Raw genomic sequence first — 14,437 nt, forward strand, 5'->3', positions numbered from 1 at the left:
GGGGTTGAAAAACGAGTTTTATTGACTCTGTCCTAACTGTATGTAAACTTCTGACTTCAACTGTATATGTAGCAAAAAAACTGAAAAAAACCCCACAAAGATATTTGTCCTCCGATGAGGGGGGTGGTGGAGGGGTTAAAAATAGTAATAATAATAATAATACATTAAAAAATAAACACACCCACACCCACTGATTGGATGCTTTGAACCATCTGTATATATCCTTAAAAACAAATAACACCTATTATCTATCTATCTCTCCACACCTCTTCTCACGTCCTCACCCCATTCTCTCCTGCCCTCTCATGTCCACATCTACACTTGGTTTCGGAAACAGCCACGGAGGAACGTTCCCCAGTGCAATTGCCGGCTCTATCTCTCTCTCCCCCAGTCCATGTTCTTGTTAGAGGTGCATGCCGCCACCTACTGTACGGGTTGTAAACTACGTGCGTATGTGTATACAGTGCATTCGAGAAGTATTCAGACCCCTTAACTTTTTCCACATTTTGTTACATTACAGCCTTATTCTAAAATGGATTAAATTGTTTGTTTGTTCTTATCAATCTACACACTATACCCCATAATGACAAAGCAAAAATAGTTTTTTAGAAATGTTTGTAAGTTTATTACAAATACAAAACTGACATATGACATTTACAAGTATTCAGACCCTTTACTCAGTACTTTCTCAGCAACGCTCCCCATCCAACCTGACAGAGCTTGAGAAGATCCGCAGAGAAGAATGGGATAAACTCCCCAAATACAGGTGTGCAAACTTGTAGCGTCATACCCAAGAAGACTCAAGGCTGTAATCGCTGCCAAAGGTGCTTCAACAAAGTAATGAGTAAAGCGTCTGAATACTTATGTAAGTGCAAATTATATCTGTTTTTTATTTTTAATACATTTGCAAAAATTTCTACAAACCTGTTTTTACTTTGTCGTTATGGGGTATTGTGTGTAGATGGATGATTGAAAAAAACAATTGAATCAATTTTAGAATAAAATTTAACTTTAACATAACAAAATGTGGAAATAGTCAAGGGGTCTGAATACTTTTTGAACGCACTGTATTGACCACAAGAGGTCCCTGTTGGATTATACATCAGTCTTCAATAGACAAGGATGGCAAACTGAGAAAGTTTAATTTAGCAGAGGGAAATTCACAATGATGCTGTACACTCAACAGTACTCATATTGGGTCACCACTCACTGTACTGTTTAGAGCTTGCAAGAAAGACATTCCACTGTACTTGTGTACATATCATTAAAACTTGAAATTTGATATTGGGTCACTGTACTACTGCACTATTTTGTTTGCTTGATTAATATCCTATGTATTTTTAATCATGGAATTCAAACATTACATTGTGCACTTTCCAATGCTAAAATAGGCTACATTTTGTGATATTTGGTAACTGTTCTGTATCAGGCTACCACAATATGAGTGCTGAAAGGAAAACACTGGCTGAGTAGTACTTGCAAAATGTTTGATATTGATAAATTTATTAAATATCAGGCAACACAATGCAGTAGGTCAGCATGTCAGGTTATTATAGGCAGTGATTGTAGGGTTCTGGAGAGACATGGTTTTGTGTTAAATCGTCACTCAGTGTCAAATCCTGAACATGCCAAGGAAGGTGGAGTGAGGCTTTAGGACAAGCCCAGCAGATTTCCTGGGAATGGAGAGTTCCAGAGTGGATCCTGGCTCCAGGTAATGGACACCTGGGAGAGAAACACCAGTAACTTCAGCAGTGGGTGTAGTAGTGCTGTAATTGTGTTCCGTATTATAAGTAATTCATTTGAATGTCGTTTGTAACACACGCTGGCCGGGGTTGGGTCGACTCACCGGCTGTGTAGCAGGTGTTTTGGGCCACAGTGATGTTGCTGGGCATGCTCTGTATGCACTTCATCAAGATGGTCTCAATACCATGTAGACGCTTCTTGATCACATGACCCATAGTCCATGTGGTGTCTTTATACAGCACCTGTACACAAACACAGTGATGGTATAGAGGGACCTTGGCTTGACCACCTCTCAAGAGATGACAATGTCTAGTTTTAATAGGCTACCTGACTGTAGATGAAGTAAGTCCCTTCGGTTACCACGGTGACTTTTTCTCCAAAGACCTGCAGCCCCTCCCCTAGACGACTCAGTCCTTGAGCCCATTCTACCAGAGTGTAGTCATCTTCATCTGAGACAACATAGTGGTTAAAAACATGGAGTATTTGTATGTTGGAGACAAAATAATGTTTGAGAGTATTGTAGTTAATGCAAAGCGCCGTTTATACCGGGTTCTAACATGCATCCTTTTTCCAGATGTTGTCCACATTCTGATTGTGCCCACATTTTTAGCCAGGTGTAGACAATTAAAAGATGCACAGTGATCTAATTTTGAAAATATCTTATAAGTTTAAACGGGCATGATCAGGACAAGATAAGGACGCATGTTAGCGGCAGGTATAAACAGGGCTATAGCGTGTGTGTGTGAGAAATGTACAGTATAGATGTGAAGTCATTGCCCATTTGACTCACCATATGAGTGTGATGACAGAGGAACAAGGTGAAGAAAGGCACTCCTCCCTACTGGATGACATGGAAATTATAAATGATTAAGTAAATTGTGTGTGTGTGTGTGTGTGTGTGTGTGCGTCGGAAGGGACTGACCAGTGCGCCGCTGTCTCCGTCTCCCATGTCTTGAAATCTCCCTCTTTCCTCGAATTCCATTCCATTGTGTATGTCTGTGAGAGTCAGATATCTGTGTCAAATGCCAGATGACATCAGATGTGAACCTCATAGTGTGACAAGAATCCGTTGTTTCAGATATGTGGTAAACAATCAAGTAATTGTCATCCTTTTCCAGACTTCAACTCCATTGAGAAGTGTGGTGGATAATAAACCTTATTGCTGGAACTCCTAAGCATTAATAACTTCAAAATAGCCCAGTAGCCTAAGAATATTAATTGATGATGTCTCATAAGTTCTCAAAAACATACTTTACACATCAGCTGATAGCGTGATAGGAATCAAATGTTTCAGATATGTAGTAAATAGGGTTGGTGTAGGTTACTTTCTAAATGTAATCTGTTCCAGTTACTAGTTACCTGTCCAAAATTGTAATCAGCAACGTAACTTTTGGACTACTCAAACTCAGTAACATAATCTGATTACTTTATGTTACTTTTGGATTACTTTCCCCTGATGGGGCATGGGATGGGGCATGGGGTGGGCAACTCCAGTCCTCCCGGGCCTGATTGTCACACTTTTTCTCCATCCCTAGCAAACACAGCTGATTAATCAAATTGCATTCTGAAATGAAGATCATGATTAGGTGATTATTGGAGTCAGGTGTGTTAGCTGGACCTGGGGAAAAACTGTGACACCAATCAGGCTCTCGAGGACTGGAATTGCCCACCCCTGCAAGACAAAAAGGATCCATCAAATGCATTTGGTGTGTCATCATAGTAGTCTCTGTCTTGTGGTCAGGCTGAACAAACTTTAACTTTCACCTATTTTCGATGCTGAATTGAATGTCATTGAGGAAACCGAAAGGTATGATAATGTATTTTTTCACAAACATCCTTTCTGGCTTTAAAAGTAATCCAATAAATAATCATGTAGTTTTTCAAAAGTATCTGTCATCTGATTTCAATATTTTTCCAGGTTATTTTGTAATCACATTACATGTAACAACTACCCAACCCTGGTGGCAAACAATTAAGTCATTGTCATCATTTTCTAGACTTCAACTCCATTGAGAATTGTGGTGAAATAGGCCTTATTGTTCTAAGCATTAGCATCTTGATTCCTTACTTCAAAATCTGAAATTTCCTAGTGGTTAGGCCTAGCCTAAGAATATTTATTGACTTCTTATAAATTCTCGAAAACATAGACCTACTTCACATCAAGCAAAGTTTCACAATAGTGTTTTATTTTTCGTGTAGCCTATAACCTATTAGTAAATGTATGAACTCACCTACCCCGCAGCGCGAGATATCAGTAGATGATTCCTTTATGTCCCCGCACACCAGACTGGTCCACTGACGCAGCTCCCGCAGTTCGACCTGCATCTCTCTGACCCGGTTGGACTGCAGGACCATCAAGCAGGCCAAGAACAGCGACACAGCGTACAGCAGATATGAGCCATGAAAATGTACTGTATAACGGTTGGTCATTATGTCACACAGGCGATACCAACTGTTACGAGGATGAGGGGATGGCGTCCTTTTTCAAAGAAGGCTTTGTCAGGGCCGTAATGATCCCGTTACAATGTGCACTTTCACTTTCTTAATGTCATCATCCCATCATTTGGAAAACGATGACTCATGCAGTCTCGGATTACAAAACTGCTATGAAGACCTGGAGGACGTGTGAAAACAAAGTGATAGGCTACAGTAGGCCTACACAAGGCCAATAGGACTATCCTACATTGAAGTCTGAAGCTAAAGTTAATGTCTTTATTAAATGTTTGTACTATTTGTTTTGAGAAAGGCAGTGACCAAGACAGGCAAGTGGCTCATAAAAATAACTGATTGTAATAACTGGATGAAAAGGGAATACAGTTCAGTAGGTTTGAATCACTGTTGACTACATTATAATTAAATAATGTATATATGCTTGGCTTTTGAGGGAAAAGGCTTACTTTACAGCATCCTTGATAGCCAAACATAAATACATGTACTTCTAGTCAGGCCTATGTGCTTGTCTGGCTATGACAGAACAAGGTCAAAGGGTCCTTTGAGAGATGGACTCAGTTGAAGGCTGATGCCACCAGTCTCACACTCCACTACCTCAAAGACCGCCTCGCCAGCCCTTCAGGAACTTCTCAGAGGAGAGGGATGGGCTCTGTCTGTCAAAACAGGAGCAGGGTGAGCAGCCAAGTTAAACCCTTTTTTTCTTCTCAAATTAATTTCTTCATATAACGCTCCCCAGTTCAAGACCATACTAGTCACACTGGAATGTTATGTATTTATTTACTTTTTTTCATTGCTTGGCTATCCAGTATAAAATGAACTGACCAAATGTTGTACATCATTTTTAAGCGGTAAAATCTGAACAAATTAATTGTAACATTGCAAAACATATCCCTTAAACTCTGAATCTGATCAATACAAACTATGAGCCCTTATACAATGTGAACTCTACAAGTGCTTTGGAGAAATGTCACAAAAATGTAATTATTCCTCTGGAGTGTGCCCAATGCCCCAAAATTCATTGTGGGACAGACGAGGGCCTTGCCAACCCCCCTTGGCTTGTCTATCAGCAGTTGCCAGGACAAATGACATCATCGGATTTCCTCCAGGAGCAAGATGGGATGCTTGTTCAAATCCTCCAAACAGACCCTGCAAAGACATCACAGTAGAATAAGGGATATCCACATTTGCTTCCTCAATTCCAGTTACTCTTAAATATAATATCAGTCAGTGAGAGTTGAGTCCATACCTCCTGCTGGGTGTAAGGATGAGTGAGGGTTGGACTGAGGTAGTCCATAGCTTCATCCTGCTTCTCCACTGTGGTGCTGAAAGTCATGCTGCTGTCCTCTGCTTGCCTATGGGAACGGCCCTCTTCTGCCTTACACCTGGGTTTGGAGCCCCACCAACTCCCCCGCTTCAACCTGGGACATGAACGTATTTGGGTTCATTTTAAGAACTACTGTTCTATATTTAATGCTTATCGTCCAAAGGCAACCAACAATGGTAAAAGTAGGAATAATGAGTTTTTCTGTTTTATTCAGTCACCTATGATATTCTACTATGACTCAACAGCCTTTCAGAGTTGCCTTTGTAGATTTATATCCCTGTGCAGCACATGGGGATGTGTGAAACTTAATCCTCAGCCTGAAGGGTCCCCACTTGCACCAGCGAATAGCTACAGTAGCTTTTTGCGTGGCGCTGACTGGTAAGAAGGTTCAGGAGGGCAGTCACGTGTCCTAGCAAGGCAGAGTTCCCGCGTTCATGCCAGGTATGGGCCAAATCGGTAAGAAGTGGTATTCGCTAAGCAAGCAGCATGATGTCCTTTACACCTGCACTGAATGCATAACCACATTTCTGCCCCCATGGCATCCAATTAAAATCAGTTTCCCCTCATTCTACCCTGAGGGCACAGTAAAACCAACAAGTAATACCAACGAGCCACAGGCTCAGGCCATCCATCTCCAATGTCCCCTCTGCACTATCTAGCATCAGAAACCTTTCACTTACTGGTCAATAGAGCTCTGTCTCCTGCGGAGGTCCCCAATGTGCTGCAGCACTGCTGCCACCCTGGGTTGCACCACCTGACTGCCCTGTGCTGCACCCCCTGTCCTCCCCTTCTTCTTCCGGCCCATCAGTTCCACTGGAGAGGGTAGCTTTCCTAGACCCAGCCTTCCCCCTTTTTTAACTCTCTGTCCTTCTGGAGGTGATCCTGCCATGTCCACGCCAACCTGCATGTAAACATAATGGCAAAAAATCTGAAAACGTTTTACCTCAATCGTAGGATGTGCCATTTTAAAAATGACAGCCACAGTGAAACACATGTTTACCAAGTCTTAGGGTACTCACTAGTCCTTCAGATTTATTTGAGAACATCTGCATCTGAAATGGGCTGTAGGATGTGGTGGGCTCAGGAGACACTTCACTAACGAACAGCATACAGACCTCTATCAGTAAGAGTGAATTTGACTGGAGCATTTCTGAACCTTGATGTGTTTATAAAAAAGTGAGATTGTTGGTGGTGAAAGTGAAGAGGACATCCACCTTGGCTGACATAGAATCCTGTGCCAGAAATGTTCTCTACTCTGTGACAAGGAGCTAGACTGTGGGGGAGGGCTAGGCTCAGTCTCCATCTCTGAACACTGACGCTGCACAACCTTGGACCTCCTGAGGGTGTGAAGAATACAACACAAAGCAAGCTTCATATTACCTGAAATAATGGCTTATCTTCCAAAAAATAATACGTCCTGAACTCTTGCAACATAAGCAACTCACTTGGCAAACGAGAGGAATTGATCACCATCTTCTGCCTCTGGTTGTTCTACCGGAGTAAAATGCCCAGCATTATTATTATTTACTCTGTCTGCTAGGTGCCACATTGTTACCCTGAGAGGGAAGAGCAGCTGAAATACGAATACTAATGTAGAATGTGACCTTTAATCAATTAATAATAGTCTTGAAATTAAACTATTGCCTGGTATCCTAGCCAATACCAGAACGGCCCTACAATAACAACGTATTTTACTAGGCTAAAGTTAGCCAGCCGGTTTCCAATCCAGCCTGCATTTAAAAGCCAACAAACGATATCAAAGTCCCGCGCAAAACGTGAGCGCGTGCCATAAAAACGTCAGCAGCACGCGAGGAAAATACACAGCAGATCAACGTAATAGATCTACTCCTTGGCATCACCTCCTCAAGTCCCATCGCCTGCGCATGTAACATTTGTCGGGGTAGTTTTTGTTAAAAGTCCTCCCCATGGTGTCTGTCTGCATTCCTCACTATACATCTTGGAAATAGTGTTGTGCTTTAGTCTTCTTCCAACTCACTGCAATGAAGGTTAGTCTTCCCTGTGGCTCAGTTGGTAGAGCATGGTGTGTGCAACGCCAGGGTTGTGGGTTCGATTCCCACGGGGGGCCAGTACAAAAAAATAAACTGAATGCACTACTGTAAGTCGCTCTGGATAAGAGCGTCTGCTAAATGACGTAAATGTAAGGTGAGATCACCTCTGAAAATGTTATGCCAATTATCTCTTCCAGTTATCCTTTATAGTCTGTCTTGTGTGCAGTTTCACTCAATTTCCAAGAAATAATAGCTAATGCAAAACAGGCCTGAGAGATGGGAACACAAATGTATCTAAGGTTCAGTATTTTTTTATTGCATGACAAATCTTAGTTTGCAAAACAAAAATAAATGAGACACAAACACATGGCTTTCCAAAGTCCTACACTGCACAGGACTAGGTATAGCGCTTATGTGGATGGACTTGACAGGGGAACTTCCCCTCTGCTCCTTGTCTAGGCGTTGGAGAATTTGGGCAGCTGGTTTCCCAGAACAACCCGTCTCTCCAGGCCCTCCTCTGTGATGGCTGCCAGACGAGCCACTCCTCCACTAGAACCGTCCCGCTCCATGGCCAGCGCCAAGGCTGTACGGAGAGAGGGACATTAACAACACATTAACAACACCTAGATGTGACCCGACAACCAACATATTACATATCCAACTATTAAGTATTTTCAGTTCAGTTGTCATGACCTATGGTGGAAGAGAGATTAGAAAAGCAGCAGCTGAAGAGATTTGAAACAGCCTAATGACAGTGTCAAGATCATAGGTGGGCTACAGGGTCCGCTGTGCTTGTGCAGGCAAATGTTCCTTCCCAACAGATTCAAATGATCTACTTATCAAGGTCTTAGATTTTAAACAACGCTATTAGGTATATTTCAATCAGCTTTGTTAGTTCAGGGCTCAAACAATTGCCTGCAAACACTGTGGCTCTCCAGGATTGGAATTACCCACCACTGTGCTAGACTGTCAACCTCTGGTCTTACTCACCCTGGGTACAGAAGTGAAGACACTCCTCCTTGGTCATCCCAGGCTTGTAGTTAGAATCCATGAAGCCATATATGTAGGAGCTGCCAGAACCACCTACTGACACTGGCTGCCTCACTATCATACCTCCCATTGGGACTGTGTACACCTGGGTAAGAGGAAAGGGTCACTGTAGAGTCAATCCATGTAATCTCAGCAAGCCATGACACCCACCACCAGGGGCTAAAATTTTAATTTTTGATCACCAGCCACTGTGGCAGGTAGATAAAAAAACATCTACAAGACACTAGATTTTTTTACCAGCCAAAAGATGTTTTCACCATAATTACATCAAAAAACACAAAACGGATGACCATGCTTTGTAATGTTTCTAAAACAAGAAATGTATTAGTAAGAAGTAATGTGGTATATTGCTAAATTTCCATTTATTTTTGGTGACCTGAGTCTTTTAATCAAAATATCAGAGACTAAATGTTTAGCTGCCCCTTTAAGGGTGTGAGTTTACCATGGTAACGACACCACTTGATTCCTGTCACGATTTGAGATCTGACTAGTGTGTCTGCACTATCAGTTGAAGCAGAAGACTCAAACTCCCATTGAAAAACAACTGAGCTTGAGGACTAAATGTAAATTGCCAAAAAACATAAGGACAAAGTCTTACATAGTAGACTTTTGAGTAAATTAGACAGCTCCCCTGTCAGGCAGTGTTCCTGTGCGAGGTGGGATATAGTATTCCTATTTCTTTGTGTAATTAATATTTATGAAACAAAACAGCTACTGCAGAATTTTTCTAACCCCAACTCACACGTGCTCATACTTTACTATTTTGTTTTATTTGCGAATGAAATGGTCTCACTGTAGAGCCCTGCAAATTGACCAACATGGCTGGTGAAAGACATTCTTACCCACCAATACCCAGATCTTCCCACATTTGGCAGGTGCTAATTTTATACCCACCATCCCAGATTGTTCTGAAAACCTTTCTTTGCTTTTTGTGGTGGAATGAACCTACACATTTCTGAGACAGTGGGAGAAAAGTGGTTGGAGTGTATGATCCAAATACAGATGCTGGGAACTCACCTGTCCACCCCTTCTTTTGTCCCAGCCAGCCACAATGATGCCAGCCATCAGCTCCTCTCTGTATCTGTAGCATGTCTGTTTGAAGAGATTGGCTGCCGTTTGCACAAGTGGAGGCTCATCCAGCTCAATACTGCAGCAGGCACAGAGGGAGATATATTTCACAGTGAATAAATATAGAATGACACTCAAGAATGGTATTTCACTGTGCTTGTGCATGTACATTAAAACTTGAATCAGACACTCAAGACAATATTTTGATAGTTCTCAAAGCACTTATTTTATCCTGGGAGTGATATAAAGATAGCCACTATATAGCTGTGCTGAAGAGTTTTTTATCTTTGTGTAGAGGTATAGCCATATAGGGTGTATTACCTGTGAAAGCCCAGCTGATAGGTGACTATATCAGCAACAGCCTGTGTGTCAGCTGCAGAACCAGAACGGCAGCAGAAGATGCGGTCGTGAATGGGAGTCAACTTGTCAGTAACTCGATTGGCAATGTAAGCACTACAACCAGTTGGGGAAAAAAATAACGATTGGGAGTATTAGGCAGTTCTAGCTATAATGTTTTTAAACACAAAAATGTCAATGGAATAGAGGCCTACTTAATCAGCAATCTATTTCTATTAGGTCAGGAAGCCGGTAAGACGCAGCTGCTTGATTTAACGTAACTTACCCTGTTGTTGTTCTGGAGTCCGCGCCAATCACAACCCCTCCATCAAACTCCACTGCCATAATGGTAGTCTGCGATTAGACATGAAGAATCAGAACATTTTTGCTTTATTTATGTGAAAATAATCCCAATAACATTATGTAGAAGAAACTGTAACGGCTATCTGGCTACCAACATAATCAGCTGTAAAATGCCGCCATAGCTAGTTACGTACATGGCGAGCGCTTCTGCAGTCTCATTGTTAGCTAGCTAGCTAGTTAGCTGAAGTGGCATGTATGTAAATACCTCTCTGTTCAGTTTGGGCAACGCATTCAAACCTATATAAAGTGAACGGTGCTATATTACATTTTCTCACCCCAGTGCTAACTTCTTCTTGTGCCCACTCTGGCACCAAATCAGCTGTACTAAAAGCATTTTCGGACCGGTTCGCTGACATATACGCAGTAGCCATCTTGACAGTTGATGAAATAATGTTCTTCTTCGCTGGTCTGGTTTAACATATTATGTTGTGCTGACTATCGCCACCTGTTGGATTGCATGAGAATAACAACTTCAAAATTCAAATCAAAATCAAATCAAATTGTATTTGTCACATGCGCTGACTACAACAGGTGTAGTAGACATTACAATGAAATGCTTACTTACAAGCCCTTAACCAACAATGCAGTTTTAAGAAAAATACAAACAAACATCAGAAATATAAGTAACAAATAATTAAAGAGCAGCTGTAAAATAGCAATAGCGAGGCTACATACACAGGGTACCGGTATAGAGTCAATGTGCGGAGGAACCAGATAGTCGAGGTAATTGAGGTAATATATACATGTAGGTAGAGTTATTAAAGTGACTTATACATAGATAATAACAGAGAGTAGCAGCAGCGTAAAAGGGGGGGGGGGGGGGGCAGTGCAAATAGTCTGGGTAGCCATTTGATTAGATGTTCAGTAGTCTTATGACTTGGGGGTAGAAGCTGTTTAGAAGCCTCTTGGACCTAGACTTGGTGCTCCATTACCGCTTGCTGTGTGATAGCAGAGAGAACAGTCTATGACAAGGGTGGCTGGAGTCTTTGACAATTTTTAGGGCCTTCCTCTGACACCGCCTGGTATAGAGGTCCTGGATGACAGGAAGCTTGGCCCCAGTGATGTACTGGGCCGTACGCACTACCCTCTGTAGTGCCTTGTGTCGGGAGGCCGAGCACTTGCCATACCAGGCAGTGATGCAACCAGTCAGGACGCTCTCAATGGTGCAGCTGTAGAACCTTTTGAGGATATGAGGACCCATGCCAAATATTTTCAGTCTCCTGAGGGGGAATAGGTTTTGTCGTGCCCTCTTCATGATAAAGGTGGGAGTGCCAGTTCTAGATGATAGTCAAATCATGAATTTAGCAAATTCTAGATTTTCAGTATCTATGTGCAAGCCTAATGCCAGACTTTCTTTAATTATTATTGTATGCTTTGATAACAGGATATGAAGGGAATTCTCAAATATTCTCAGTAAGATTATTTGTGAAACACTGAACCACTCTCTGGTATTGGATCGGCTACAACTATTTCTAAAGGCGAGACTGAATTTTGCTCCAGGGATTTTGCTATTGATTGGGATGATGGTTAAAACATGTAGTGTGATTCATGGGGGACTGAGGAAAAGCTTTGCAACAGTGAGCTTCAGTACTGTATAGATGGGAGTACTATAAAAGAGCAGCAGATTTGATTTGATTTGACTGCAGAAGATAGAAGTGACCATTAGTGTTCTGGCCATTCATTCAAACCATTCATTTTTCTCTTTTTTAACTTGAATACATTACTTTTACTTTTTTCAGAAAAGAAGGTCTGCACAAAGTTGAATGCAACTCTAAACTACCATTTCTAAAGACTTCTGGTGTGAATACACTTGATTGTGTTACAAGGACTATGACGCAAATCGCCATTTTTAGGCAACAACACCCGATATTGTGTATTTTAAGCTGTGAGAGAGCCTCAGGCTACCCACAGATGTGATGGTGGTGGTACTCTCGCTGCATTGCAGATGTAGTCACCGTGTCCTCTGGCTGCTCCTGTGCCCTTCCAGGTCCATCCTGTCTCAAACAATCACATCCGCTTTCTTATCGTGTGTGTGTGTTTGTATTTGCAGGCATCTGTGGGATTATCAAAGTGCCAGGTTCTTACATCTCTTTACAGTTATGCAGCAGATAATAATACTAATAACCGGCACTGCAGTGGAGGCTGGTGAGGGGAGGACGGCTCATAATAATGTCTGGAATGGAGTAAATGGAATCGTATCAAACACATGGAAACCACATCTTTGATGTGTTTAAGACCATTCCATTGACTCCATTCCAGACATTATTATGAGCTGTCCTTCCCTCAGCAGCTTCCACTGCTGCACTGGATTAGCCTAGATAGTTATTTGAGGGCATCAAATTGGGGATGAAGCACACAGACGCACACTCATATGTGCACATTCATTTTGTTTGCAAAAGAAAATGCCTCAATCATCCAGACTGACCTCTTCTTCTGTGCCTTGAGGCGCAGGTCAATATAGGCAAACGGCGAATAAAATGTGTTTTAGGTCAAACTCGTGTAATGTGAGTATGAAACAACCTGAAATGTACTCAACTGCAGTCCTGGAGGCACTGAAGGAGAATAAAGGCCAACCCATTATTTGTGTTTAAAACAGCCTAGATCCTAGTAATGCATTCACACTGGCTCTCTCCCTCGCTATTAGTAACCATGGTTTCCTAAGCTCTAAGGTGCCTAGCTGTTAGAGAACCTTGGGGTCTGTAATGTTCAACGGGAAAAGAGAGATTGGCCTTAGCCAGCTGCCAGTGTGATTTGAGTCAATCAAAAGAGCGCTTAGAGAAGCTTAATCCCAGATAATCGCCACTGCAGCATAGACCAGGACTAACACAGCATTGAAATAGTCCCTACTGCCATCTCCACAAGGCTAACTGATGGCCCTGCACAAGACAGACAGATCAAAAATAGACCTACTGATAAACACTCAAACATCAATGAGCTTTGAGGGAATCACTGAGTTTTTCTGTATTGATGCTTACTCATTCATTCATGCATTCAAAAGCTGTCATCAGTCAGACCTCACATTGTATCCAAACAGAGTTCCAGATACCTTTAGGCATAATCATATTTTCCTTAGTTTAGAATAGTAACCTATATCTCAAGTAAAAGTCAGGCTGATTTACTGAGGACATTTGTTTCATAAAACATGAGATTTTTATGAGGGCTCAGGGCTATTGATCGACAATGTCTCCCCAAGTGTGTGTGTGACAGGCTCATTACTTTCCGTCATTACTAAAGCAGTGTTCACATTGGCAGTCTGAAGTAACCCAAATCCTATTTATTTGCATATCCAATTCAAATCTATTATTTTTCCTGCAGTCTGAACAGCCAAAACGCACATGGAATCAGATAGTTCAAGCCACATTTCAAATCAGATACAAATCTGATTCCTGGCCATGTGACTTGTGTCTGAACGGTCAAATCTGATTTATTTGCCCTCAAGTGGTTTTTAGACTGTTATTTGACATATTTTGTTACTTGATAGCTACTCTGTTGACAGTTTGACAAGAACATGTGGTAGCTAACTAGCTTATTAATTGTTTACAAACAAATGAATGAATGTGCTAGAAAGCTAAACAGCTACCTAGCTAGCTAGTTGACTACTGTGGCTAGCTAAACAGCTACCTAGCTATCTAGTTGACTGCTGTGGCTAGCTAAGCAGCTACCTAGCTATCTAGTTGACTGCTGTGGCTAGCTAAACAGCTACCTAGCTATCTAGTTGACTGCTGTGGCTAGCTAAACCTCTACCGAGCTATCTAGTTGACTGCTGTGGCTAGCTAAACAGCTACCTAGCTATCTAGTTGACTGCTGTGGCTAGCTAAACAGCTACCTAGCTATCTAGTTGACTGCTGTGGCTAGCTAAACAGCTACCTAGCTATCTAGTTGACTGCTGTGACTAGCCAAAAGGACTTGTTTTGAAAGTTGGATAATTGTATCCTTTGAGGCATTAACAGTGTTTTTACCCAATGATTTTGTATATTCAAAGCAACTGGGAAAGTCCATGGCAGACATTGTTGTCACCTTGCCTTGCTACATAACTTCTGAGCGATAGGAAGGACAATCACCACCACCAGTCAACCTACATCACTGCACACAC

The 14,437-nt window shown here is 41.9% G+C and overlaps 3 protein-coding genes across 3 annotated transcripts; all 3 read right to left on the reverse strand.

Annotated features, from left to right (window-relative positions):
• Positions 1 to 1,125: 1,125 nt before the first annotated feature.
• Positions 1,126 to 4,253, reverse strand: tnfsf13 (TNF superfamily member 13). The gene is given in 6 exon segments (NM_001141604.1): positions 1,126 to 1,722; positions 1,847 to 1,985; positions 2,071 to 2,192; positions 2,534 to 2,584; positions 2,666 to 2,756; positions 3,979 to 4,253. Coding segments are annotated over 6 exon segments (708 nt in total). The 5' UTR covers positions 4,174 to 4,253; the 3' UTR covers positions 1,126 to 1,612.
• A 700-nt stretch (positions 4,254 to 4,953) lies between these two features.
• LOC106563423 (uncharacterized) lies at positions 4,954 to 7,516 on the reverse strand. The gene is made up of 6 exons (XM_014128981.3): positions 6,964 to 7,516; positions 6,733 to 6,855; positions 6,538 to 6,613; positions 6,199 to 6,419; positions 5,441 to 5,612; positions 4,954 to 5,340 (listed from the first exon to the last, which is right to left on the reverse strand). Exons 1-6 carry the CDS (start codon positions 7,065 to 7,067, stop codon positions 5,176 to 5,178), a joined length of 861 nt encoding a protein of 286 aa, XP_013984456.3. The 5' UTR covers positions 7,068 to 7,516; the 3' UTR covers positions 4,954 to 5,175.
• A 306-nt stretch (positions 7,517 to 7,822) lies between these two features.
• LOC106563424 (proteasome 20S subunit beta 6) lies at positions 7,823 to 10,776 on the reverse strand. The gene is made up of 6 exons (XM_014128982.3): positions 10,620 to 10,776; positions 10,268 to 10,335; positions 9,967 to 10,098; positions 9,595 to 9,724; positions 8,518 to 8,662; positions 7,823 to 8,110 (listed from the first exon to the last, which is right to left on the reverse strand). Exons 1-6 carry the CDS (start codon positions 10,713 to 10,715, stop codon positions 7,983 to 7,985), a joined length of 699 nt encoding a protein of 232 aa, XP_013984457.1. The 5' UTR covers positions 10,716 to 10,776; the 3' UTR covers positions 7,823 to 7,982.
• Between the last annotated feature and the right edge of the window lie 3,661 nt (positions 10,777 to 14,437).

Source organism: Salmo salar, chromosome 11 (genome assembly GCF_965601325.2).
Source record: "Salmo salar chromosome 11, fSalSal1, whole genome shotgun sequence".
In the NCBI taxonomy this organism is placed as follows: Eukaryota; Metazoa; Chordata; class Actinopteri; order Salmoniformes; family Salmonidae; genus Salmo; species Salmo salar.

Coding starts and splice junctions, on each gene's coding strand:
- LOC106563423 (XM_014128981.3), bottom strand. CDS start 7,067: ATGTGGCACCTAGCAGACAGAGTAAATAATAATAATGCTGGGCATTTT. Junction 6,420..6,537: donor CAAATAAATCTGAAGGACTA/GTGAGTACCCTA, acceptor GTTTACATGCAG/GTTGGCGTGGACATGGCAGG. Junction 5,613..6,198: donor AGACAGAGCTCTATTGACCA/GTAAGTGAAAGG, acceptor TTCATGTCCCAG/GTTGAAGCGGGGGAGTTGGT.
- LOC106563424 (XM_014128982.3), bottom strand. CDS start 10,715: ATGGCTACTGCGTATATGTCAGCGAACCGGTCCGAAAATGCTTTTAGT. Junction 9,725..9,966: donor TATCAGCTGGGCTTTCACAG/GTAATACACCCT, acceptor TGCCTGCTGCAG/TATTGAGCTGGATGAGCCTC. Junction 8,111..8,517: donor TCTTCACTTCTGTACCCAGG/GTGAGTAAGACC, acceptor CTCTCCGTACAG/CCTTGGCGCTGGCCATGGAG.